We start from the raw sequence: 26,370 nt of genomic DNA on the forward strand, positions 1-26,370 counted from the left end.
TCGAGCAGTAGCGAGGAGAGAAACATACGTTTTGTGAGTTTACCACGTAGGCTTTCGCGACCAACATCGCAATTTCGATTTGAAGCTTTCGTGACTGCAAGGATTCATCTTCTTTGGTTCTTTCGGTAAAGTCACCACCACGTAGAATGAGAATAAAATAATAAAATAACGCAATTCATTGAAGCTCTGTCGTCCCGACAGTTCTGTACCTTTCACCTGAAGATGGCCGCTCGCGTTGTGGCCAAAACGTCGTGAGAATTTTATCATGTTATTTTATTATTTTATTCTCATTCTACGTGGTGGTGACTTTACCGAAAGAACCAAAGAAGACAATATCGCAATCTCACCCAAAAAAATCTATATTGTGGAGAAGTTTTGTGACCTGCATCGTGGTGGTTGAACACAGTATGGGTGACACAAACCCGCCTGGTAGACCGAGCCCTCGGCGTGGGCGGGTGAATCAATGAGCGAAGTTCTGCGGCAGTGACAAGGAGGCGTCTGTGGAACACCGGTGAGCAAGTGGCGAGGGTGAATTCGCGGGGGTCTGAATCGTTGACAAACCCGACCGCTTTGCGTTCAACCCTGCCGGTGCGTGTCTCTGCGGTGCCGTCGGGGCTCAGATGAGGACAAGCGCGGAGAGCTGGAGGAGTTCCAGGACTGCCTGGCGAAGTTCACGCGCTACAGCTCCGTGCGCCCGCTCGCCACACTCTCCTACACCAGCGACATCTACAATGGCTCCAGCATCGTGTCCAGGTGACCCGTCTCCTCGTGTCCCCCGTTTCATTTTGATCATGAGGAGGGGAAGAATTAATAAATTTTATAAAGTCTCCCCGCGTCCGTTTACCCTCGGAGAGAGAGAATAATTCGGAGGTGTGTGGGAAACCACAGAGAAGCAGGGAAGGCGGCCTGAATGCACGGCAACAATTGCCCCCAAGCGTTGTGGTCCTATATTTGGATCATCTCCATGAATGTGGTTCGTAATGATGTCCCTCTGTCTCTTCCACCCCCCCCGACCGATGTTTTTCTTCTCTATATTCAGGAATATCTTAACCTTGTAATCGGATAATAATAGTGGTTTTTCCCCTTTTTTCTGGCAACAAAACTGAAACCTTTTTTTACAAGGATTCATGTCTACTGCATTAACCACAATACCTGCAGTCAAAATGCAAACAAAAAACATACTATGATAATATATGTGTCATTGTCCTTGAAACTGATTGGTCCACACCAAGGGGCGGCTTTCTTTTGAGCCTCGACCAATTAGTGCTCGACCAGATGACGCCAAAAGGCGTCACACAGCTCAAAGACAATGCCACTATCAAAGTAATGAGGGCTCGGGGTGAGCATCTACATCATAATCGGATGTTCAGGACTCTGAAGAGTGCCATTTTGCAATTTGATGTGTAACAAACATATGAACCTGTAATTAGGGCAAATTAGTACGTGTGTGTAATGATTCACCGATTTAATGTTGATTCTTGAGCTCGCGATGCATTCATTGAACTGCTTGCGTAGGAGCCAGTGGGTTTAGATGTGTGCGCCTTGTATGTAATACCGACCCCAGCCACTAGTAGCCGTTGCATTTGTCACATCGTGGAAAAAAAAAGCTGCTTTTGAATGGCAATGATTGGGATTATTAATCAAATCTGTATGGGGGCAGGAGGGATTAACCATTACACCCCCCCTGATATTCAAAGTTTGTCGAGAAATATTAACAACATAAATTTGTCATTAGTACGTAAATTGATGACATTCAGTGACACCGTGTAACGTCTTGGTAAATGCTGCATTGATTGCCCTTGAAATCGTCTCTGATGTCTGGAAAGACATTGGTTCAAAGAACTTAATTTAGTTTCTCTCAAACTGGCCTTTGAAGGGCAACTTTTATAGACTTGGTTGTAAGTGACGTAGCAATTCAGTTGTTTTGTCTGAGTTGGTGAATTGATGCTGCCACCCGCCGGCTTTGTAGTAGTCGCGGACGCGCACAGACAGAGGGGGGAGTTTTATTTTTATTTTCCAAAGAGTTAATTTAACTCAACTCGGGCCGCGCGCTTTGTTCCACGGTCGTGCCGCAAAAGCTGCGTTGACAAAGCGAGGCTAAGTGCGAGTTTGGGATGAAGCCTAATGCGCAAGACCTGGGCTACACAAGCACCATTGAGAGACGCTTGGACGCCTAATTCGGAAGCCCGAGAGTGACGTGAAGGGACACAATGGCTGGTCCCCAAGTGGTACCTGATAGCGGCGACGCGGCTTCGTGTTTGCCACGCTGCGTCATTGGCCGTGGGGTCTGGTTCGTGTTCAAGTCGGCGCGTTGACTCGTTCCCGACAGGGGAAATGTCAGAACTACTGTGGTTATGCTTCCCAGTTGTCTCTGGAAAGCTCTGCAGTGCAAAGAGGGAAACAAAATTACTTCTTGTAAATATGCGAATGCATTGTTGCATACCGCTAATTGTACGTATGTAATTTTGTGTGACTTCTTTTGCACCGTACGTAGAGAACCGTGATTGAAGTAATAGGTTTTACCCTTTTAACTGGCACAAAAACTGACACCTTTATTCAAGGCATCGTGTTTGCAATAACCACAACACAAGCAGTCAAAATCCAAACAAAAGAGACAACTCTGATAATAATATTGGCACTGTCCTTGAATTTGATTGGTCCACACCCGAGACGGCTTTTCTTAGAGCCCTTAGTCTCCACTGGTGTTGGACCAGAAGACGCCAAAAGGTGTACAACTCAAAAACAGCGCACTATCAGAGTATTGAGGGCTCGGGGTGAGCAATTACATTATGAGACCTCCTTTGCCAGTAACAAGATATAGGAATAGGTTTTACCCTTTTAACTGGCACAAAAACTGACACCTTTATTCAAGGCATCGTGTTTGCAATAACCACAACACAAGCAGTCAAAATGCAAACAAAAAAGACAACTCTGATAATAATAATATTGGCACTGTCCTTGAATTTGATTGGTCCACACCCGAGACGGCTTTTCTTAGAGCCTAGTCTCCACTGGTATTGGACCAGAAGACGCCAAAAGGCGTACTGAGACCTGCTAATCGAAGGTGAGCACATTTTACCTCCGAAGGCAAAAACGTGCTTCGGTTGGCATTGCATAATCCGCGTGCGTGCACGATTTTTTTTACCCCATAACTGTTTAAGTATTAATAATAATAATGACGATGCCTTTTAATTCGACAGCATCGACTTCGATCGGGACTGCGATTACTTCGCCGTCGCCGGAGTGACCAAGAAGATCAAGGTGTTTGAGTACGGCACGCTGATCCGAGATGCGGTGGACATTCACTACCCCGTGATCGAGATGACCTGCGACTCCAAGATCAGGTGCGCTTCCACCACTCCGCAATCCACTGCCAAGTCCACCCACGCTGCCTACGCCTTTGCACCGGTCCGCAGGGGCCACTACTCCCTGCTCACGGTCGTCGTCGTCACCAGGGTAGTCCTCGTATGAGCAAAGCGTGCCGACGTAACGCAGTGGTGAGGGGGGAGAGTGGAGGCAACCTTTCCATTGCAAGCATACTGCTTCGGATGTTATAATAGTTTACATTTATACGTAAGGTGCCTTCCGCTAATGTCTCAGGGCACCTAAGCGCACACGGCCTTACCCCGGAGGGGTGTGCTTGTATGCAGATTAAACTGCTTCTGAAACGGTCCTGGCAAAAAGGCGCCCCGTCAACCCGCATTGACCGGCGTGGGGGAGGACTGGCAAGAGCAGCTGTATCAACCGATGTACATTTGTGAAAAAATAAACTTTATTATTAATTTATTTCCTTATATATTTTTTATTATCAAACATTGCTTCCCTGCCCGGTGCTGCTGCAGCTGCATCAGCTGGAGCAAGTACCACAAGGGCATCCTGGCCAGCAGTGACTACGAGGGCAGCGTGATCCTCTGGGATGGCTTCACGGGACAGAGGACAAAGGTTTTCCAGGTGTGGAGCGTCGTTCTCTTAAGCATTGTTCTGGTGTCGCCGAGATCCTGGGCGGTTGAAATCCAGGTTTTAACCACCCGTTGATAGTCTCAGCCTGGTCACCAGTGACTGTACGCACAAAAAAAAGCAGTCACGTTAAAGTCGGTCCTGAAACTAATTTTTGCTAAATTCCAGCCCTTGAGAAGTCAACGTCGGTTTGGCTCGCCGCGCGTCGAACATTACTCTCTCGATAGCAGAGCGGGATAGGGAAGTGTTGCCCCTTTTCTCTTTGTGTGGATTAGAGGTCACCTTTAAGGGATCCCAGAGGTGGCTCTGTAACATCCGCTTCCCTGGGCCGTTGCTGAACACGTAGGGTTGCGTCATTGCTCTGGGACGGACGTGATTGGACGCCTTGCCTCGTGACGTGATGCCATCATGATAAGAAGAAACATTTCCACGAAAAAAAAACATTGGTGGGGAAATTAAAAAAAATCATGCGATGCCTTTTGCGAGACACCCAAGACAAACATACTCTTTGGTTCTATTCGGTAAAGTCACCACGTAGGTAAAAAAATAAAACGACAAAAATCACGACGTTTCGGCGAACAACACAAGCGGCCTTCATCAGGTGAAGGGACCGGGCTGTCTCGAGGACAGCGCTGGAGTGAAACACAGCCATGCTCAGACCGCGACCTTTAAGCTGTGTGCGAGGAAACAAGGCGCCTTGACAAAGGAATTAGTATAAAAAATTAGCATTTGATTGGCCGACTTAGCATAGAGGTGGTGTACGTGCGGGTGAACATGCCGGTTGGCGCGGGAGGGGGGTGGAGGGGGAGTTTACCTATTGATGGTGTGAAAAGGGAATTTAAGAGCTGCGAAAGTTTGGGGTACCACTACTTGAAAAATATACTGTACCTTGAAAATTAGTTTAATGTTTGGTTCAATTTAGAACATCTTTCCAATGGTTGCTTAATTTGAAACCATCTTCTCGGTTGAATTTGTCATTAATTTCAATGTTCCGGGAAGGTAATCTATCGGTCAGTGCCCTTGCCACTGGTTCACTTTGCACAGAGTTTGTTTCAAGTCTCGCAGTTTGTAATGTTTATGGTATTAGTAATAGTCATACCGTTATTTGTTATCCAGGAAAAAACCTCACTTCTGCATTGAGATATTTTCATTATCTTTTTAAGGAGTGCTGAGCATGTGGAAGGAAACTTGAATGCCCAGAAAAGATAAAGCAGGGGATATCAATTGGAAGGTTTGGATGAATGGATTAATGACCTGAGTTCGATTCCCCAGCTCTGGCCATCATCGGTGATACATCTGAACCGGTTCTGGGTCAGCTTTTAATGAGTTTAAACATGAGTACCAGAGAGACAAAGGTGGCTGCGCGTGCTGCTAGCCACACCACGCCCTCGTGCACCGTTCCGGCCTTCGTAGATACTCTCACACGGCGCTTGTCCCAACAGTCTGTGTGCCTTTGGAAGGGTGGGGGGGGGTGGGCGGGGCGGAAACTTTGTCTTTGTCCACATGTGGTGTTGATGTGCTCAGCAGTGCGATGATCGCATGGTGAAATTGTATTCTTTCGGAATGTCCGCTCCCTTAGGAACACGAGCAGCGATGTTGGAGCGTGGACTTCAACCTGATGGACCCCGAGATCCTAGCGTCTGGATCCGATGACACCAAAGGTAAAATGGCAAGGCCGCACTCTGTCGGCGTGACATCATCAGGGATTTAATTTTCGATTGAAGCTTTCGTACTGCAAGGATGAATCTTTTTTGGTTCTTTCGGTAAAGTCACCACGTAGAATGAGAATAAAATAATAAATTAATTAAGTAAAATAATACAATAAAATATCTCACGACGTTTCGGCCACAACACAAGCGGCCTTCTTCAGGTGAAAGGAACAGGCCTGTCGGGACGACAGAGCTGCAATGAACGCTGTTAAGATTCGTAGCGTCTTTTTAAGCTGGTTTAGAGAATTGAGGCACCTTGACAAAGGGGTTTACATATCAAACAGGAGAATTTAGCATTGAAATAGCGGAGGGATTAGCTTTGTGACTGGTCATAGAAATAGCTATGTCAAAGTCAAAGCCTACACATCCACAGAGGCACCTAGTACAAATCAAACAGGACAATTTAGCATTGAAATAGCTGAGTGATTAGCTTGTGACTGGTCATAGAAATAGCTATGTTAAAGTCAAAGCTTACACATCCACAGAGGCACCTAGTACATATCAAACAGGAGAATTTAGCATTGGAATAGCTGAGTGATTAGCTTTGTGACTGGTCATAGAAATAGCTATGTTAAAGTCAAAGCCTACACATCCACAGAGGCACCTAGTACAAATCAAACAGGAGAATTTAGCATTGAAATAGCTGAGTGATTAGCTTGTGACTGGTCATAGAAATAGCTATGTTAAAGTCAAAGCTTACACATCCACAGAGGCACCTAGTACATATCAAACAGGAGAATTTAGCATTGGAATAGCTGAGTGATTAGCTTTGTGACTGGTCATAGAAATAGCTATGTTAAAGTCAAAGCCTACACATCCACAGAGGCACCTAGTACAAATCAAACAGGAGAATTTAGCATTGAAATAGCTGAGTGATTAGCTTGTGACTGGTCATAGAAATAGCTATGTTAAAGTCAAAGCTTACACATCCACAGAGGCACCTAGCACATATCAAACAGGAGAATTTAGCATTGGAATAGCTGAGTGATTAGCTTTGTGACTGGTCATAGAAATAGCTATGTTAAAGTCAAAGCCTACACATCCACAGAGGCACCTAGTACAAATCAAACAGGAGAATTTAGCATTGAAATAGCTGAGTGATTAGCTTGTGACTGGTCATAGAAATAGCTATGTTAAAGTCAAAGCTTACACATCCACAGAGGCACCTAGTACATATCAAACAGGAGAATTTAGCATTGGAATAGCTGAGTGATTAGCTTGTGACTGGTCATAGAAATAGCTATGTTAAAGTCAAAGCCTACACATCCACAGAGGCACCTAGTACAACTCAAACAGGAGAATTTAGCATTGAAATAGCTGAGTGATTAGCTTGTGACTGGTCATAGAAATAGCTATGTTAAAGTCAAAGCTTACACATCCACAGAGGCACCTAGTACATATCAAACAGGAGAATTTAGCATTGAAATAGCTGAGTGATTAGCTTGTGACTGGTCATAGAAATAGCTATGTTAAAGTCAAAGCTTACACATCCACAGAGGCACCTAGTACAAATCAAACAGGAGAATGTAGCATTGAAATAACTGAGGGATTAGCTTGTGACTGGTCATAGAAATAGCTATGTTAAAGTCAAAGCTTACGCATCCACAGAGGCACCTAGTACAAATCAAACAGGAGAATTTATCATTGAAATAGCTGAGTGATTAGCTTGTGACTGGTCATAGAAATAGCTATGTTAAAGTCAAAGCTTACACATGCACAGAGGCACCTAGTACAAATCAAACAGGAGAATTTAGCATTGAAATAGCTGATTGATTAGCTTGTGACTGGTCATAGAAATAGCTATGTTAAAGTCAAAGCTTACACATCCACAGAGGCACCTAGCACGTATCAAATAGGAGAATTTAGCATTGGAATAGCTGAGTGATTAGCTTTGTGACTGGTCATAGAAATAGCTATGTTAAAGTCAAAGCCTACACATCCACAGAGGCACCTAGTACAAATCAAACAGGAGAATTTAGCATTGAAATAGCTGAGTGATTAGCTTGTGACTGGTCATAGAAATAGCTATGTTAAAGTCAAAGCTTACACATCCACAGAGGCACCTAGTACATATCAAACAGGAGAATTTAGCATTGGAATAGCTGAGTGATTAGCTTGTGACTGGTCATAGAAATAGCTATGTTAAAGTCAAAGCCTACACATCCACAGAGGCACCTAGTACAACTCAAACAGGAGAATTTAGCATTGAAATAGCTGAGTGATTAGCTTGTGACTGGTCATAGAAATAGCTATGTTAAAGTCAAAGCTTACACATCCACAGAGGCACCTAGTACATATCAAACAGGAGAATTTAGCATTGAAATAGCTGAGTGATTAGCTTGTGACTGGTCATAGAAATAGCTATGTTAAAGTCAAAGCTTACACATCCACAGAGGCACCTAGTACAAATCAAACAGGAGAATGTAGCATTGAAATAACTGAGGGATTAGCTTGTGACTGGTCATAGAAATAGCTATGTTAAAGTCAAAGCTTACGCATCCACAGAGGCGCCTAGTACAAATCAAACAGGAGAATTTATCATTGAAATAGCTGAGTGATTAGCTTGTGACTGGTCATAGAAATAGCTATGTTAAAGTCAAAGCTTACACATGCACAGAGGCACCTAGTACAAATCAAACAGGAGAATTTAGCATTGAAATAGCTGAGTGATTAGCTTGTGACTGGTCATAGAAATAGCTATGTTAAAGTCAAAGCTTACACATGCACAGAGGCACCTAGTACAAATCAAACAGGAGAATTTAGCATTGAAATAGCTGAGCGATTAGCTTGTGACTGGTAATAGAAATAGCTATGTTAAAGTCAAAGCTTACACATGCACAGAGGCACCTAGTACAAATCAAACAGGAGAATTTAGCATTGAAATAGCTGAGTGATTAGCTTGTGACTGGTCATAGAAATAGCTATGTTAAAGTCAAAGCTTACACATGCACAGAGGCACCTAGTACAAATCAAACAGGAGAATTTAGCATTGAAATAGCTGAGTGATTAGCTTGTGACTGGTAATAGAAATAGCTATGTTAAAGTCAAAGCTTACACATCCACAGAGGCACCTAGTATAAATCAAACAGGAGAATTTAGCATTGAAATAACTGAGGGATTAGCTTGTGACTGGTCATAGAAATAGCTATGTTAAAGTCAAAGCTTACACATCCACAGAGGCACCTAGTACAAATCAAACAGGATAATTTATCATTGAAATAGCTGAGTGATTAGTTTTTTGACTGGTCATAGAAATAGCTACGTTAAAGTCAAAGCTTACACATCCACAGAGGCACCTAGTACAAATCAAACAGGAGAATTTAGCATTGAAATAGCTGAGTGATTAGCTTGTGACTGGTCATAGAAATAGCTATGTTAAAGTCAAAGCTTACACATCCACAGAGGCACCTAGTACAAATCAAACAGGAGAATTTAGCATTGGAACAGCTGAGTGATTAGCTTTGTGACTGGTCATAGAAATAGCTATGTTAAAGTCAAAGCCTACACATCCACAGAGGCACCTCGTACAAATCAAACAGGAGAATTTAGCATTGAAATAGCTGAGTGATTAGCTTTGTGACTGGTCATAGAAATAGCTATTTTAAAGTCAAAGCTTACACATCCACAGAGGCACCTAGTACAAATCAAAGAGGAGAATTTAGCATTGAAATAGCTGAGTGATTAGCTTGTGACTGGTCATAGAAATAGCTGTGTTAAAGTCAAAGCTTACACATCCACAGAGGCACCTAGTACAAATCAAACAGGAGAATTTAGCTTCGAAATAACTGAGGGATTAGCTTGTGACTGGTCACTGAAACAGCTATGTTAAAGTCAAAGCTTACACATCCACAGAGGCACCAGGGATGACCAGCGTTCCTTCTGGGCCCAAGGGCTCTTTAAAAGTGATTATTTTTCTCACTTTGGTTTCCAGCTGTTCGGGCGGACTCGTTCCTTTTGAAGTCGGTTCCACAGTTTTGGGGTTCCTTCCCTACCCCCTATGGCTAGGCCGCTTAGCTTTTAAATTCCGCAAACCTGGACGATAATTGAGCCGGAGAGAGTTGCGGGCATCTGGAAGCTTCTTATCTCTTGCCTCAGCCTCTCTTTTCTTCCTGGCAAACTGCGTTTTATGTCGTGGTTGTGGTGGTGGTGGTGGCGGCGATAGGGGTGTGAAATGTCATGCCCCTAAATTGACCCCCCCACTTTCCCCAGGGTCTCGCGATTCGATTTGCGTCCCGTCAGTCGCACTCCGCGCCAACTTCCCCGCCACCCCTCGGTGCTTCGTCGCTGCCGGCCCGTAACTTCCTGCTCAGCGACGAAGGGCTCCATTGCCGCTCTCTCTCAGCTGCTCCTCCTCATCTCCATCTCGCCGGCGCCGTCTCTTCCTTCCGCTGCCTTCCTCCGCTCCTTTCACGCTCCTCCGTCGTCAACCCCGCGGTCGGTTTTTGCATGACGTGTGCCGCTCCCTTTCCCGCTCAATTCCTTTTTGCTTCAGCAGCAGCAGCAGCACGTGACCCCCGTCTGTTCCTTATACAGTGGTCCCTCGTAAAAATAACCCGCAATAGACGAAATCCGCGAAGTAATCAGCTTTATTTTTTACAATTGTTATACATGTTTTAAGGCCGCGAAACCCCTAACCACACACTTTTATACACTTTTCTCAGACAGGCATTAGCATTTTCTCACATTTCTCTCTTATTTAAACACTCTCAAAGTTCAAACTTTCGCAGATTTAAAAAAATAAGTGCAATATTAGTAAATGAAACCAAAGATCAAAACCTGTTTTCAAGCCCAAAACATTTTTGTGAATCTGGCTAGCCGAACGCATTCTGTACTCCCTTAGCTAATCAGGACGCAGAACACAATGCGCGTTCATACTGTACGCAGGAAAAGAAAGCGTGCAAAATTACACTAAACAAAAATCCGCGAAACAGCGAGGCCACGCAAGGTGAACTGCGTTATAGTGAGGGACAACTGTACCTCCATCCCTTAACCTAAACCCATCCCCCCCCGCCCCCCGCCCAGTCAAGCTGTGGTCCACGCACATGAACGCTTCCGTTGCGTGCATCGAAGCGAACACCAACGTCTGCTGCGTCAAGTTCAGCCCCACGTCACGCTACCACCTAGCGTTTGCTTGCGCAGGTGGGCGCTCGAGTCTGCACCGCGCGTTTTACCTCGCTCGCCTGATGATCGCGCGCTCGTTTTGGGGGGAGAGGGGATTTGGCGAGCGGCGGGTACGGTGGGGGTACGGTGGGGGGTTACGGTGTGGGGGTACGGTGTGGGGGTATATTGGTGGGTACGGTGTGGGGTTACAGTGTGGGGGTACGGTGTGGGGGTACGGTGTGGGGGTATATTGGTGGGTACGGGGTGGGGTTACGGTGTGGGGGTACGGTGTGGGGGTATATTGGTGGGTACGGTGTGGGGTTACAGTGTGGGGGTACGGTGTGGGGGTACGGTGTGGGGGTATATTGGTGGGTACGGTGTGGGGGTACGGTGTGGGGGTATATTGGTGGGTACGGTGTGGGGTTACAGTGTGGGGGTACGGTGTGGGGGTACGGTGTGGGGGTATATTGGTGGGTACGGTGTGGGGTTACGGTGTGGGGGTACGGTGTGGGGGTATATTGGTGGGTACGGTGTGGGGTTACGGTGTGGGGGTACGGTGTGCAGGTATATTGGTGGGTACGGTGTGGGGTTACGGTGTGGGGGTACGGCTTGCGGGCCGTGGCGTTTCTGTGCCCGGTGTTGCTCAGTGCCGCCCCCCCAACAGCAACCGTTGGAAGATCTCTGCGAAAAATGCACGCGTGTTAAGAATCTATTTACAATCCATGCACGCTGGGTCCTCTCGAACCATTGGGCTAATTGATTTAACGATGTGGAACAAGACGGAACATACGAGATAGACGATGCAAATAAGAAAGAAGGGAAAACATTTTTAAATCAAATCGTTGTCCCGAATAGTCTCTGTTCGTTGAATTGTTGCGGCGGGGACGAGGAATGGCGGTGAATCGTTGTGTGACGAGTACTCGCTGCGGTTAAAAAATCATCGCCGTAGAGGTTATGCAGACAGATCTCGATGTGCACGGCTACACGCTTCAATTAAATGGGGAACGTAGCAGCGGTGGCGGCGGCGGTTGTGTTTTACAACAAGGTGGGCATTGTGAATCATCGGTGGAAGCATTATTTTTTGTTCGTATTCTCCTGTGGACAGGCTATTAACGCGTTACTCACTGAAGAGTGCCGAGCTGTCCTCGCTACCCTCCGTGACATTGCCGCGGGCGTAGTAAGCTTTTATACCCTCCCTTACATTTAATTGGCGAAAAATAAGACTTTGTGAATAAAGAACTAAGACTGTGAGAATGATAAGCAAATGACGGTAATGGACCTCCTTTTGGGGGCATTATTCCACTTCCTTTCCGGCTAACGTTTCACAAGAGCCCTCGTTGGGTGTGATTTTTCCACCGCACGGTTGATTGGGCCAGCTTAATCTGAGCCGGGCGATTCGTCCGCCGTCTTTGAAAGGCGCGGGGAGAGGCGGGGGGCACAGGACTCGCGCGAGCGTGAAGTGACCCCTTCCGATTGTGCTCGGCAGACCACTGCGTCCACTATTACGACCTGCGCAACACCGAGCTGCCCGTCACGGTGTTCAAGGGCCACCGGAGAGCCGTCTCGTACGCCAAGTTCGTGAGCGGCGAGGAGATCGTCTCTGCGTGAGTAGCGCCCATTGAAAGGCGCGGCCGTTTAAAGTGGCAGGGGGCCAGATCAACTCGGAATGCCCACCCAATCACGCGCGGCTCGCCAGTTATGAAAGTTGTGCTTGAATAAAAAGTTATTTTTTTATTTAGAGCTTTCGTGACTGCAGCAATTCATATTCTTAGCTCTTTCGGCAAAGTCACCACGTTGAAGGGAAACAATAAAATAATAAAATATATATAAAACAATAAAAATTCTCACGACGTTTCGACCATAACACCATAACACACCTGATGATGACCGTTTGTGTTATGGTCGAAACGTCGTGAGAGTTTTTATTGTTTTATATATATTTTATTATTTTATTGTTTACCTTCAACGTGACTTTACAGAAAGAGCTAAGCATATAAAAAGTTATTTATTTCTGTGAAAGAAAAAATCTAAAATGGTTCGCTAAGAATTTTCTTTTCTCAAAATGTATTTACCTGCGGAGTCAAGAAACCGCGAAAGGCCGTCGAATTGAGCTTGTGCCGTGCCTTTTGCTGCTGCTGCGTGCGCCCTTGCGAGACTGGCCCTGTTTAATCGCCGGTGCCCGCGTCCGCTTACAAAATCGAGGGCCTCATTCGCTCACGTTGTTTCGTTCGGGGGCAGCTCGATAGACGGCCAGCTGAAGCTGTGGAGCGTGAACAAGCCCCGCTGCACGCGCTCCTTCAGAGGCCACGTCAACGAAAGGACCTTTGGGGGGCTGGCCACCAACGGGGACTACGTCGCTTGCGGTGAGCGCAGCCTCCGCACGCTGACCCCCACCCCCCCACCCACCCAACCCTTGCCTGCCCCCCCCACACCCCCTGCTTATCGCGTGCACAGATACACACACACACACGCGCGCGCGATCATGTTTCAATCGTGACAATCCCCCGATTTACCTCTGTCTTTATTTTTTGTTTTGTTTTTGGGCCGAGCGGTGGTGGCGCTCGCCGTGGGGTTTGTCGCCTTTGAAGCCGGGCGAGGGCCCCCCCTCCAGGGGGGCGACCCCCCTAGGGGGGGGGCCGTCGTGTCAACGGCGGCATTTCCCGTGGTCCGCTTCGCGTGTTGGAGTCATCGTCGGGGAAAGCAGCGGTTGGGTCACTTTGCGCGCGGTCGAAATGTACCGAATTTTAAAAAAAATCGCCCACAAAATTGCCAATTTGAACGCTTGCGATGACGAACGGCCGCCTGCTGGAAAGCGTCGGCTAATTGATGCGCGCGGATGATTTCCCGGGACACGCGTTTGGCTCGCGTCTCGTCGGTTGCGCGTGGCGTGCGCGTGGTGGAGGCGGGTGGCGGCGGCGGCGGGGTGGATGATGGCATCGCTCGTTTTTGAACCGGTGATGCTTCGCCGGTCTCTCACGTGTCCCCCCCCCCCCCTTCTGACCGTGCCGCCGGTCGCTCCGCTCTCTCTCTCTCTCCGCCCTCTCCGTACGCAGGGAGTGAGGACAACTCGCTGTACGTCTACTACAAGGGCCTCTCCGAGGTGTCGCTCACGTTCAAGTTCGACGTGGCGAAGGGCGCGCTGGGGAAGGAGAGTGAAGGGGACGGGAGAGAGTTTGTGAGCGCCGTGTGCTGGCGGCTGCTGCCGGACGGGGTGAGCGCACGCCCTGCAGCCTGGCCCGCGGGCCCGGGCCGGTCGCCCGCCGCCCTTCACGCTTGCTCACTCGCTCGCTCCCTCACACGCGGATGCTCGCCCGTCTGATTCGCTCGCTCCCTCGGAGTTACTCAGCCGCAAAATTCCCCTCGGCCCCCCCGGGGGTCACCCGCCCCCACAAGACGTACGTACGTATGCACGCTGAGCTTCTTTTGTACCGTACGTGGCCAACCGTGCTAATTGAAGGTGCGGAATCCACTCGCCGAAGGTTACTCGCCCACAAAATCCACTCGACCAAAGAGGGCCCTTTTTTAAGAGCAAGCGTGGAACCCTCACGGCTTCCTATATTCAGATTCCTCAAGCAACCCGGTGTTGTCCCGGGCGCGTGCACAACGGCATCCACACTCTTTGGTTCTATTCGGTAAAGTCACCACGTAGGTAAAAAATAAAACAACAAAAATCACGACGTTTCGGCCACAACACAAGAATATGAATAAGGCCACTTGTGTTGTGGCCGAAACGTCGTGAGAATTTTATTGTGTTATTTTATTTTATTATTTTATTCTCATTGTACGTGGTGGTGACTTTAACCGAAAGAACCAAAGAAGATGAATCCTTGCAGTCACGAAAGCTTCAAATGGAAATTTAAGAATGTTTTTGTTTTGCTGTTGTTCTTTCATCGCCACCTCGGAGAAGGACGACGCTCACCTCAACAGTCGGGGAATATTTAGGAGGCGAATCTCGGTCCCGCCGAGGAGGACGGAGCGGGTGGTGGTAGCGGGGGTCCGGGGTGGACAGAAGACTTCTCGCGTCATTGAACGTTTAATGTGCCAAGGGCGGCGTTGAGCCACCTGCTGGTGTTGCGAGTCTCCATGCTGCCCGCTGCGTATTGTTGGCTTGCTTCCCGGCGCGATTTCGGTGCCCGACGCGTCTGTCCCCGTGGGGTTAAGATTCAACGGTGGTTTACGTTGCTACTGCTGCCGCTGCTGCTGCTCTGCGCTGTAAATGAGCGGCTCACCGGTTACGTTGGATCTCCCGGCGTGACAGCTTGAAATGACGTGGCAGCAGCTATCTGGAATTTCAACCACCGCCTCCTCTGTCCACGCACACGACGGCGCGAATGGCTGCGCTGCGGTCGATGTACGATCGGCACGGTGGGCGTGGTGGGGGAAAGTGTGTCGGTGTTCCCAGCTCTTCGAAAGACATCTGGCCAGTGTGGAGGAGTAGGCCCAAATATTGCATCCTCTAGAGGGGACTGCCCGCACATTGCTAGTTGCGGCCCCTTGTCAGCAGTGGCACGGCTGGCTACGTGCGGAGCGAAATAAGTTAAACGTGCACACGCGTGCTAGCAATTGCGAAACTGCACCTTCACCTTTAAACGTTATTCGTACGGAAAATAAAAAAGGTATACCGTTGGTTTGCATCGCTGTCGTGTGGCAGGATCAGTGTGGAAAAGTTCGAATTCGTGACGTTGCTATCGCTTTGCTTAAAGTGATTCTCGCCCTTGCAGGACTCCAATGTACTTGTAGCAGCCAACAATCAAGGAACCATCAAGGTAAGGGTACCGTGGCACTGACTGCAATTGCTTTTTTGAAGGGAAGGCGATGCGCCATGCACTATCTGTAAGATTGGTTGTGTTGGCGTGGTAGAATCGTTACTCGGTATAACCTTCGTGGGGAACTTTGTTCATTGCCTGTTGCTGATGATGAGATGTGCAGTGACCCGCTGATTTTATTTTTGTTTGCTCAATTGCGATCGCTCGTCCAGGTGTGTGTGTGTATGGTGGGGGAATGTTGGTGCGGTGATGTGTGCATTGTGCTGTGAGCCCATTGAGAGAGGTTCACTTCCCTGCCACGGCTCACGTCACAGACGAGTCGATGTATCAAACGTTAGCGGGCATCCTTCTAGGTCAAGCTACGCCTTAAATAAGTATGTCGTGTGGTGCGTGAACACCAGCATCGGGGAGACGAAATCATTCCGATCTTCGTAGTGGTCATATCTGCCTTTGATTTTTTGTCTTGTTGGCTTTAATCGGTGCTTATTCTTAGCTCTTTCGGTAAAGTCACCTTCAACGTGACTTTACCGAAAGAGCTAAGAATATGAATTACTGCAGTCACGAAAGCTTTAAATCAAAATTTAATAGGTGCTTGTTAACACTTGCTGCTACAATAACTAAAGGGTGGGATTTTCTTGTGTGTGTAAGTGTGGTTACTTGGGTAGCGGTGGTGTAGCTGTGCTCTGAATAACCGCAGGAGCCCCGGTTCGATTTCCGGCCACGGCCAACATCGGGGACGAGTGATATTGAACCGATTCAAGGAACCTCCCCTTGAGCTCGCCCGAGCTGAAATCACTGACTGCTGCGGTGTGTAAAACATCGGCACTGGGGAAGACAAAAGCAGGCCAGGGGTGTACCCCGGGGCCACATCGCCACCACCGCCACGGTGTGGCGGTCTCAATAGGCGCTCGCCAGTCGCGCTTCGCTTGTCCGTTGCTTGTACCCATCATCATCGTCATCATCGTCGTCATCGCCGTCTTTCACCACCAACCTCACTCTCTTTGTCCTCAGGTGCTGGAGCTGGTGTGAGGGGCCGCCCGCTGCAACGGCACTTTGCGCGGGGACCGACCCGCGGTACCGTACGACGCACAACCCCGCTGTGGTTCTTTGGTTCTTTCGGTAAAGTCACCACCACGTAGAATGAGAATAAAATAATAAAATAAAATAACACAATAAAATTCTCACGACGTTTCGGCCACAACACAAGCGGCCTTCATCAGGTGAAGGGACGAGACTGTCTGGAGGATAGCGCTGGAGTGAACATAGCCACGCTCACCTGATGAAGGCCGCTTGTGTTGTGGCCGAAACGTCGTGAGAATTTTATTGTGTTATTTTATTTGATAAATTCTATTATTTTATTCTCATTCTACGTGGTGGTGACTTTAACCGAAATAACCAAAGAAGAGAATCAGATTCGTTCATCAGGATGATTATTTATACACGGGAGGAATCCAATCGTTAATTTTTTTGTTTTATATATATTTACAATTGTTAACAAATACGTAGAGTTTGATGAGACAAGTTGCCACTTACACGTGCCCGCGGCTTAATTTGTGTTTTCGATTCTATTTTGCCTTCTGAAAAAGAAATCTGCCCAACGAACCCCCCCAACAGGGAGTCCGTGCACCCCGGGTTAGGAGGAACTGCTGTGCACTGTAATTCCTGGTTTTACTCTATCATTCCGTACGATTGGCGCTGTGTCCGCATAAGTACATTAGACACACGCACGCACACACACCAATACGTGCGCTGTTTGAAATTGAAAATGTAATCGAGGCTTAAAGGTCCCTTCACCTGATGAAGGCTGCTTGTGGTGTTGTGGCCGAAACGTCGTGATTTTTGTTGTTTTATTTTTTGACCTACGTAACTTTACCGAATAGAACCAAAGAGTATGGATCCTTGCAGTCACGAAAGCTTCAAATCTAGAATTCCTTGACCCGTATCGGTCAAAAATAACTTCCGTCACTGAAATACGACGCGACTCAAGATGCGTTAAACACGCCTTTCCCAAACTTCGCAATGTTTTCAAAATCAAATAGTTTGGTGGTGGTGCTGGTGCTGGTGGAGGAGCCCACGTTGGCCTTTGGGCGCGTGCGCTTTCTCGGAGGCGCGTATTGAAGCAGACTCCTCGCAACAAAGTGAACTTGGTTCTGTCTCTCACTGTTCAAATAAACCTACCATTAAAATTATAGACTGATCATTTCTTTGTCAGTGGGCAAACCTACAAAATCAGCAGGGCATCAAATACTTTTTTCCTCACTGTATACACACACACATATACACACACATATATACACGGCTGGTTGGGTGGGTGAGTGGGGTGTTTGTTTTTGACATCATCCGAGCAAGTGCTTTGGCGCGCGGCAGTCACACACACAAAAGACAAAAGATCCCCCGTGTAGCCTTAACAGACTGTAGGGGCAAGTGCTGTTAGCGAGCAGCACCAATGAAGACCGGCACGGCACACGAAGGGGTGGGTGGCCAGCACCACGCCCGACCGCCTTTGTCTTTCTCTCCGGGCGGCGCACGATTCTGCTCGCAGCTCCTCACTCACTCTCAGAACTCATCAATTGTATTCGCGCGGCTCTTAGCTTCTCGCAACTCTTATCGCTCATCGAAATCCTTGACTCTGCAAAGCGACTCAAAATATCAGGGTAAATGTAGAATGAAACTTTCAGCGACGCTGTCGGTCAGCACCTAGCAACACATCACCCCTCTCCTCTGCAAGACTAAGTTGCATGATCCTTTGTCCTTGCTTATATGTGAAACGACTTCGTGATATATAAAAAAATCACGACTTCGTGATATTTTAAATATTTTTTTATTCACAGTCTGTTCAAGGCTACACGGGGGATCTTTGTCTTTGTGTTGGGTGCTAACAGCACTTGCCCCAACATTCTGTTCAAGGCTACACGGGAGATCTTTGTCTTTGTGTTAGGTGCTCGCTAACAGCACTTGCCCCAACAGTCTGTGTGTGTGTACACTGTGTGTGTGTACACTCTGTGTGTGTACACTGTGTGTGTGTGTATACTGTGTGTGTGTCCACTCTGTGTACACTGTGTGTGTATACACTGTGTCTGTGTGTACACTGTGTGTGTGTACACTGTGTGTGTGTCCACTCTGTGTGTGTCCACTCTGTGTGTGTGTACACTGTGTGTGTGTGTACACTGTGTGTGTACACTGTGTGTGTGTACACTCTGTGTGTGTGTCCACTCTGTGTGTGTGTGTACACTGTGTGTGTGTACACTGTGTGTGTGTTCACTGTGTGTGTGTACACTGTGTGTGTGTACACTGTGTGTGTGTACACTGTGTGTGTGTAGTGGGGGGCACAGGTGGTGCATTGGCCAGTCATCTCAGTCAGTCGACCCATGGCATCTTTTCATCAATTTATTATTTTCAATTTATTATTTTTACTTGTTACGAATTTTATTAAAATGTTAATTTATTATTTCTATCTTTAATTCTGTTTATTTTTTGTTTTCTACCTACGTGACTTTACCGAAAGAACCAGGAATATGGTAGCGCATTCTCAAATTTGTTGCAGAGGTTTAAGGTTCAAACCTGACAGGCACACCTGCCCACCCCAGTAACATTCACCACAATATGCGCAGTCTGCTTAACAGCGGATGTCAAACATAGTATTGTGTCACTCAAAACGCACAGGTCATATTGCGTGTTGGTGTCACGGTCAAAATTGTGGTAATTCCAGTAACATTATCCAGAATCTCCACAAGGGAGATGACGCGTCAATGATCGCCTCCTTACCGACAGACTCATGCCCACGTGCAGGCCGGTGTAGGGCCACCTTGTGCCACACAGGGGCAGCTGCCACTTAGGGGCACCCTTCGATTGTTTGAGATGAGATTCGATACGAAACACCGAGTAGGCAAGCGACTTATGAGTGCAAATATGTTGCTTATAACGTAGTGAATCCATAATAGAAGTTTTTGGGTTTCATCGCATAAATATATAAATGTTGTGTCGTTAAAACCCGCCACCACCCGACACAGCCAACTAGTAAGGGTTGTCACGTAAACAGAACGTGCCAATTCGTCACTAGCACAGCACGAGTGTATAGTGTAGTGTATAGTGTAGTGTATAGTGTAGTGTATATAGTAGTGTATAGTGTAGTATATAGTAGTGTATAGTGTAGTGTATATAGTAGTGTACTAGCACAGCACTAGCGTGTAGTGTATAGTGTAGTGTATAGTAGTGTGTAGTGTAGTGTATAGTTTATGGTACTAGCACAGCACTAGTGTGTAGTGTATAGTGTAGTGTATAGTGTAGTGTACTAGCACAGCACTAGTGTGTAGTGTATAGTGTAGTGTATAGTGTAGTGTACTAGCACAGCACTAGTGTGTAGTGTAGTGTATAGTGTAGTGTATAGTAGTGCATAGTGTAGTGTAGAGTAGTTTAGTGTATAGTGTAGTGTACTAGCATAGCACTAGTGTGTAGTGTAGTGTATAGTGTAGTGTTCTAGCACAGCACTAGTGTGTAGTGTAGTGTATAGTGCAGTGTATAGTATATTGTACTAGCACAGCACTAGTGTGCAGTGTAGTGTATTGTGTAGTGTATAGTGTAGTGTACTAGCACAGCACTAGTGTGTAGTGTAGTGTATAGTGTAGTGTACTCGCACAGCACTAGTGTGTAGTGTAGTGTATTGTGTAGTGTATAGTGTAGTGTACTAGCACAGCACTAGTGTAGTGTATAGCGTAGTGTATAGGGTAGTGTAGAGTAGTGTAGTGTATAGTGTAGTGTACTAGCACAGCACTAGTGTGTAGTGTAGTGTATAGTGTAATGTATAGTTTAGTGTATAGTGTAGTGTACTAACAGCACTAGTGTGTAGTGTATAGTGTAGTGTACTAGCACAGCACTAGTCTGTAGTGTAGAGTAGTGTAGTGTATAGTGCAGTGTATAGTGTAGTGTATAGTGTAGAGTATAGTGTAGTGTACTAGCACAGCATGTGTAGTGTAGAGTAGTGTATAGTATAGTGTACTAGCACAGCACGAGTGTGTAGTGTGGTGTATAGTGTAGTGTATAGTGTAGTGTATAGTAGTGTAGTGTATAATAGTGTATAGTGTAGGGTAGTGTAGTGTATAGTGCAGTGTACTAGCACAGCACTAGTGTGTAGTGTATAGTGTAGTATATAGTGTAGTGTACTAGCACAGCACTAGTGTAGTGTATAGTGTAGTGTAGAGTAGTTTAGTGTATAGTGTAGTGTACTACCACAGCACTAGTGTGTAGTGTAGTGTATAGTAGTTTATAGTGTAGTGTAATAGCACAGCACTAGTGTGTAGTGTAGTGTATAGTATAGTGTAGAGTAGTTTAGTGTATAGTGTAGTGTACTAGCACAGCACTAGTGTGTAGTGTAGTGTATAGTGTAGTGTACTAGCACAGCACTAGTGTGTAGTGTAGTGTATAGTGTACTAGCACAGCACTGGTGTGTAGTGTAGTGTGTAGTGTATAGTGTAGTGTACTAGCACAGCACTAGTGTGTAGTGTAGAGTAGTGTAATGTATAGTGTAGTGTACTAGCACAGCACTAGCGTGTAGTGTAGTGTATAGTGTAGTGTACTAGCACAGCACTCGTGTGTAGTGTAGTGTATAGTGTGGTGTATAGTGTACTAGCACAGCACTAGTGTGTAGTGTAGTGTATAGTGTAGAGTAGTATAGTGTAGTGTATAGTGTAGTGTATAGTGTAGTGTACTAGCACAGCACTAGTGTGTAGTGTAGTGTATAGTGTACTAGCACAGCACTGGTGTGTAGTGTAGTGTGTAGTGTATAGTGTAGTGTACTAGCACAGCACTAGTGTGTAGTGTAGAGTAGTGTAATGTATAGTGTAGTGTACTAGCACAGCACTAGCGTGTAGTGTAGTGTATAGTGTAGTGTACTAGCACAGCACTCGTGTGTAGTGTATAGTGTGGTGTATAGTGTACTAGCACAGCACTAGTGTGTAGTGTAGTGTATAGTGTAGAGTAGTATAGTGTAGTGTATAGTGTAGTGTATAGTGTAGTAGTGTGTAGTGTAGTGTATTTCATACAGCTGCGGGGACATGCCCCTTGCACTGCACATAATTTTTATAATCATGTAATGACTGGCTCCGACACGGTAAAGACTTGAAGTTTGTTTATTAATAAATATTCGGCACAGACTTGTTCCTCTATCACTCTCTCTCTCTGCGGATGTCCACCCACGCTCACCCCGCTCACCAACACGCCGCCGGCTGACGGCGCGCTGGGGAGCGGCTGAGCGGCTGGAGGTCTCGCCGCCACGTGGCCGGCGGAGATGGCGGGGCAGCAGCAGCGATGGGGAGCTCCTCTCGATCTTCAACACCGACCCCTAACGTTGCTGTGCCCCCGGCTTATATTCGCTCCGCGGAGGCTAAGCCCCGCCTCTGGCCACGCCCCTCTTGGAACCTTCGGGAACGTTTCAGAGGCTTCCCTGGTGGATCCTTTCACCCAGATGTAATACCCACTATAGATAAACACAGCCTGTATAAGGTAATTCAGTTCGATCCTCCACACATTTCGAACCGCTTTTAATGAACGCACGCCCAGTGTCAATTGTGGCATTCGGCAAAGGTAACTTTAAACCTAATGTCAAAATAATTAACGTCCACAAACAAACGATAACCATCAAACGAGGAAGGACACCAGTTCAATCCCTGGTTGGGGGCCGACTCAGCCCAACATGTCTACAACAACTCCACGTCCGAGGCCCGAACGCAAAAAGACGGAAACCTCCCCAGGGTTCCACGTGGAGACCTGGGGACACTTGGAGGCATTTTGACACCACCCACCACCCCCGCACGGTGCGATGCTGAGACGCTTGGAGCAGGCCGCACACACCCCCCTCCATCCTCCCCTTCCTCCCTCCCCCCTTCCCTCCCACCCCTCTCTCCCCTCCCTCCTCCCCTCCCTCCCTTCCACCCCTCCCCTCCCTCCCACCCCTCTCTTCCCTCCCTATCTCCCTCACCCACTGCTCGTCCCTCCTGACCCCCCCCTCCCAAACTGATGATACGGGTTCCATCTCAGCGTCATTGCCTGTCGCAGTCGCTCCATCCACTCACGCCCCCTCCGACCCCTCTCCCCGCCCCCCCCTGCACCCCTTCCCTCCGCCCTCCCTCCTCCTCCCCCTCTCTCCACCCCTCCCCCCGCTCCACCCACCCCTCCTCCCTCCGCCTCCTCTATAACCCCCCCTCCCCCAACTCTGCTCCCTCCACCTCTCCCCCCGCGCCCCGCCGTGCCCCCCCCGGCGTGTCTCCACGCCTCCTCCGTCGGGTTGAAGTGGACGTTCCGCCCCCGGCTGGCGAGCTCCTGTAGCTCCCGTCGCCTCTCGACAGAACTCCGATGCCGCGAGAACTGCTCCCTCAAGAACACCTCGCGCTCCATCGCAACCCTCGCCTGCTCCACCGCCTCCCTCTGCCTCACCCGTGAGTCCCTCCTCGACTCCCTGTCGCCTCCGGCCCCGCTGCTGACCCCCCGCCCCCGGCCCTCCCTGTCCGGCGGCCGCTGCTGCCCCCTGTCGGCGTCAATCAGCTGCCTTAGCCTGTCCGAGATGTCGGAGATCCTCCCGCGGTTGACTTCTCCTCCTCGACCTCGGCCCCTCTCCATGGCCGGCGGTTGTCACCGGTCGGATTCTTGCTCGGCCCCTCCTGTGCCGTCACAGCAACCATCGCGGCCGTCATCGCCTCCAACACCGTCACCTCTGCGTGGGTCTCTGTAGGTCTCTGTGAGTGTGCTGGTTTCTGTGGCTCTCCGTGGGTCTCTATCAGTGACGTGCGGTGAGGTCAATGGCTGGGGGAGGCACTGGCTGGTGTCAGAGCCAGATTCACACACTGAGGGGGGCGTGGCCTCACTGATGTGGGCGTGGCCTCACTGAGGGGGCGTGTTAGACACGTCCCCCTCAGTGAGGCAGATGTGAGAGCTGCCTCCCCTGGTGCTTTTTCATTGCAGTTTCACGACGAGACCAGCGGCCCTACATATCTTTATACATACACGTGAAATAAGTTACCTGGAGTATGGAAGGCGAGGACATGAAATGAAGGGGTCTACAAACATTACATTGGTGACATACTGAGATAGTAACAAGCACGTGCTTTTTGCCCACGCTCCATCCAGTTACTGAGGGGTTGCGCAATCAGAGGGGAGGCTGAGCTCGTCGCTGTCTCACCTCTCGTCTCTTCCTGTATTTGCAGCGGAGCTCCGCAAATTTGGCGATTTTGACTCTAAAAATGATTGGAATCGTACAGAAATTACATTCATAACACACATCAGTGGAAAAATCTTAATATTTATTTTATTGGATTATTCTTTATTTTTACTTTTCGTAACAGCTGTTTTCATTGGAGTATCACAGGTGAGGCTCTGCCTCCCTTGCCTCCCCTGACCGCACGTCCCTGGTCTCTATGAGTGTGAGTTTCTGTGGGAATGAGTCTCTGTGGGTAGCAGTGGGTCTCTATGAGTGTGGGTTTCTGTGGGTATGGGTCTCTGTGGGTAGTAATGGGTCTCTATGAGTGTGGGTTTCTGTGGATATGGGTCTCTGTGGGTAGTAATGGGTCTCTATGAGTGTGGGTTTCTGTGGGAATGCGTCTCTGTGGGTAGCAGTGGGTCTTTATGAGTGTGGGTTTCTGTGGGTATGGGTCTCTGTGGGTAGCAGTGGGTGTCTATGAGTGTGGGTTTCTGTGGGTATGGGTCTCTGTAGGTAGCAGTGGGTGTCTATGAGTGTGGGTTTCTGTGGATATGGGTCTCTGTGGGTAGCAGTGGGTCTCTATGAGTGTGGACATTTGTGAGCATGGGTCTCTGTGGGTAGCAGTGTGTCTCTATGAGTGTGGGTTTCTGTGGGTATGGGTCTCTGTGGGTAGCAGTGGGTCTCTATGAGTGTGGGTTTCTGTGGATATGGGTCTCTGTGGGTAGCAGTGGGTCTCTATGAGTGTGGGTTTCTGTGGGAATGGGTCTCTGTGGGTAGCAGTGGGTCTCTATGAGTGTGGGTTTCTGTGGATATGGGTCTCTGTGGGTAGCAGTGGGTCTCTATGAGTGTGGGCATTTGTGAGCATGGGTCTCTGTGGGTAGCAGTGGGTCTCTATGAGTGTGGGTTTCTGTGGGTATCTGTCTCTGTGGGTAGCAGTGGGTCTCTATGAGTGTGGGTTTCTGTGGGTATGGGTCTCTGTGGGTAGCAGTGGGTCTCTATGAGTGTGGGTTTCTGTGGGTATGGGTCTCTGGGTAGCAGTGGGTCTCTATGAGTGTGGGTTTCTGTGGGTATGGGTCTCTGTGGGTAGCAGTGGGTCTCTATGAGTGTGGGTTTCTGTGGGTATGAGTCTCTGTGGGTAGCAGTGGGTCTCTATGAGTGTGGGTTTCTGTGGGTATGGGTCTCTGTGGGTAGCAGTGGGTCTCTATGAGTGTGGGTTTCTGTGGGTATGGGTCTCTGTGGGTAGCAGTGGGTCTCTATGAGTGTGGGTTTCTGTGGGTATGGGTCTCTGTGGGTAGCAGTGGGTCTCTATGAGTGTGGGTTTCTGTGGGTATGAGTCTCTGTGGGTCGCAGTGGGTCTCTATGAGTGTGGGTCTCTGTGGGTATGGGTCTCTGTGGGTAGCAGTGGGTCTCTATGAGTGTGGGTTTCTGTGGGTATGGGTCTCTGTGGGTAGCAGTGGGTCTCTATGAGTGTGCGTCTCTGTGGGTATGGGTCTCTGTGGGTAGCAGTGGGTCTCTATGAGTGTGGGTTTCTGTGGGTATGGGTCTCTGTGGGTAGCAGTGGGTCTCTATGAGTGTGGGTTTCTGTGGGTATGGGTCTCTGTGGGTAGCAGTGGGTCTCTATGAGTGTGGGTTTCTGTGGGTATGGGTCTCTGTGGGTAGCAGTGGGTCTCTATGAGTGTGGGTTTCTGTGGGTATGGGTCTCTGTGGGTAGCAGTGGGTCTCTATGAGTGTGGGTTTCTGTGGGTATGGGCCTCTGTGGGTAGCAGTGGGTCTCTATGAGTGTGGGCATTTGTGAGCATGGGTCTCTGTGGGTAGCAGTGGGTCTCTATGAGTGTGGGTTTCTGTGGGTATGGGTCTCTGTGGGTAGCAGTGGGTCTCTATGAGTGTGGGTTTCTGTGGGTATGAGTCTCCGTGGGTCTTTGTAAGCATGGGTCTCTGTGAGTGTGGGGCCTTACGTGGTGAAATTAAAATTATTGTGAGGCGATGTATGATGATTATGCGTAATCTAAACTGTTTTTTGTGTGTATACATAAACTGTATATTATGTATATATAAAGTGTATATTATGTATATATGAACTGTATATTATGTATATATAAACTGTATATTACGTGTATATAAACTGTCCGCACCAGGGACAGCTCCAAGCGAGGAGTGAGGAGCACGCTGGGGCCTTCTTGGCGTTGATTCAGCGACGGAGAGCCGTGGGGAGAGAGGGGGTGAGATGGGAAGAGATGAGAGAGAGAGGGACATCGAAAGAGAGAGATGAAACATCTCCTGCTGCTACTTTTGCTGCGTCTCCCCTTAAACTCATACAGGAGACTTTACATTATAGTGGTAGTAGGACACAGTACTACTACTACTACACAGTACTACTACTACACAGTACTACTACTACACAGTACTATTACACAGTACTACTACACAGTACTACTACTACACAGTACTATTACACAGTACTACTACTACACAGTACTATTACACAGTACTACTACTACACAGTACTACTACACATCACTACTACACAGTACTACTACTACACAGTACTACTACTACTACACAGTACTACTACACAGTACTATTACTACACAGTACTACTACTACACAGTACTACTACTACACAGTACTACTACACAGTACTACTACTACA

At 48.0% G+C, this 26,370-nt stretch overlaps 1 protein-coding gene across 1 annotated transcript in view; it reads left to right on the forward strand.

Annotated features, from left to right (window-relative positions):
- The window catches only part of LOC142908589 (E3 ubiquitin-protein ligase COP1-like), a 55,184-nt gene extending 37,461 nt beyond the window's left edge, over positions 1 to 17,723 (forward strand). Inside the window, exons 11-20 of the mRNA XM_076059357.1 lie at positions 621 to 753; positions 3,201 to 3,344; positions 3,843 to 3,951; positions 5,537 to 5,618; positions 10,689 to 10,805; positions 12,253 to 12,370; positions 13,005 to 13,129; positions 13,820 to 13,977; positions 15,488 to 15,532; positions 16,544 to 17,723. Of these exons, the coding sequence (XP_075915472.1) occupies positions 621 to 753; positions 3,201 to 3,344; positions 3,843 to 3,951; positions 5,537 to 5,618; positions 10,689 to 10,805; positions 12,253 to 12,370; positions 13,005 to 13,129; positions 13,820 to 13,977; positions 15,488 to 15,532; positions 16,544 to 16,561 (1,049 nt within the window). The 3' untranslated portion in view covers positions 16,562 to 17,723. The remainder of the gene's footprint in view (positions 1 to 620; positions 754 to 3,200; positions 3,345 to 3,842; positions 3,952 to 5,536; positions 5,619 to 10,688; positions 10,806 to 12,252; positions 12,371 to 13,004; positions 13,130 to 13,819; positions 13,978 to 15,487; positions 15,533 to 16,543) is intronic.
- Positions 17,724 to 26,370: the final 8,647 nt, after the last annotated feature.

The sequence above is a fragment of the Petromyzon marinus genome, unplaced genomic scaffold (assembly GCF_048934315.1).
Source record: "Petromyzon marinus isolate PM22_M1 ecotype Great Lakes invasive population unplaced genomic scaffold, UKy_Petmar_22M1.pri1.0 PM_G_Scaffold_10, whole genome shotgun sequence".
In the NCBI taxonomy this organism is placed as follows: Eukaryota; Metazoa; Chordata; class Hyperoartia; order Petromyzontiformes; family Petromyzontidae; genus Petromyzon; species Petromyzon marinus.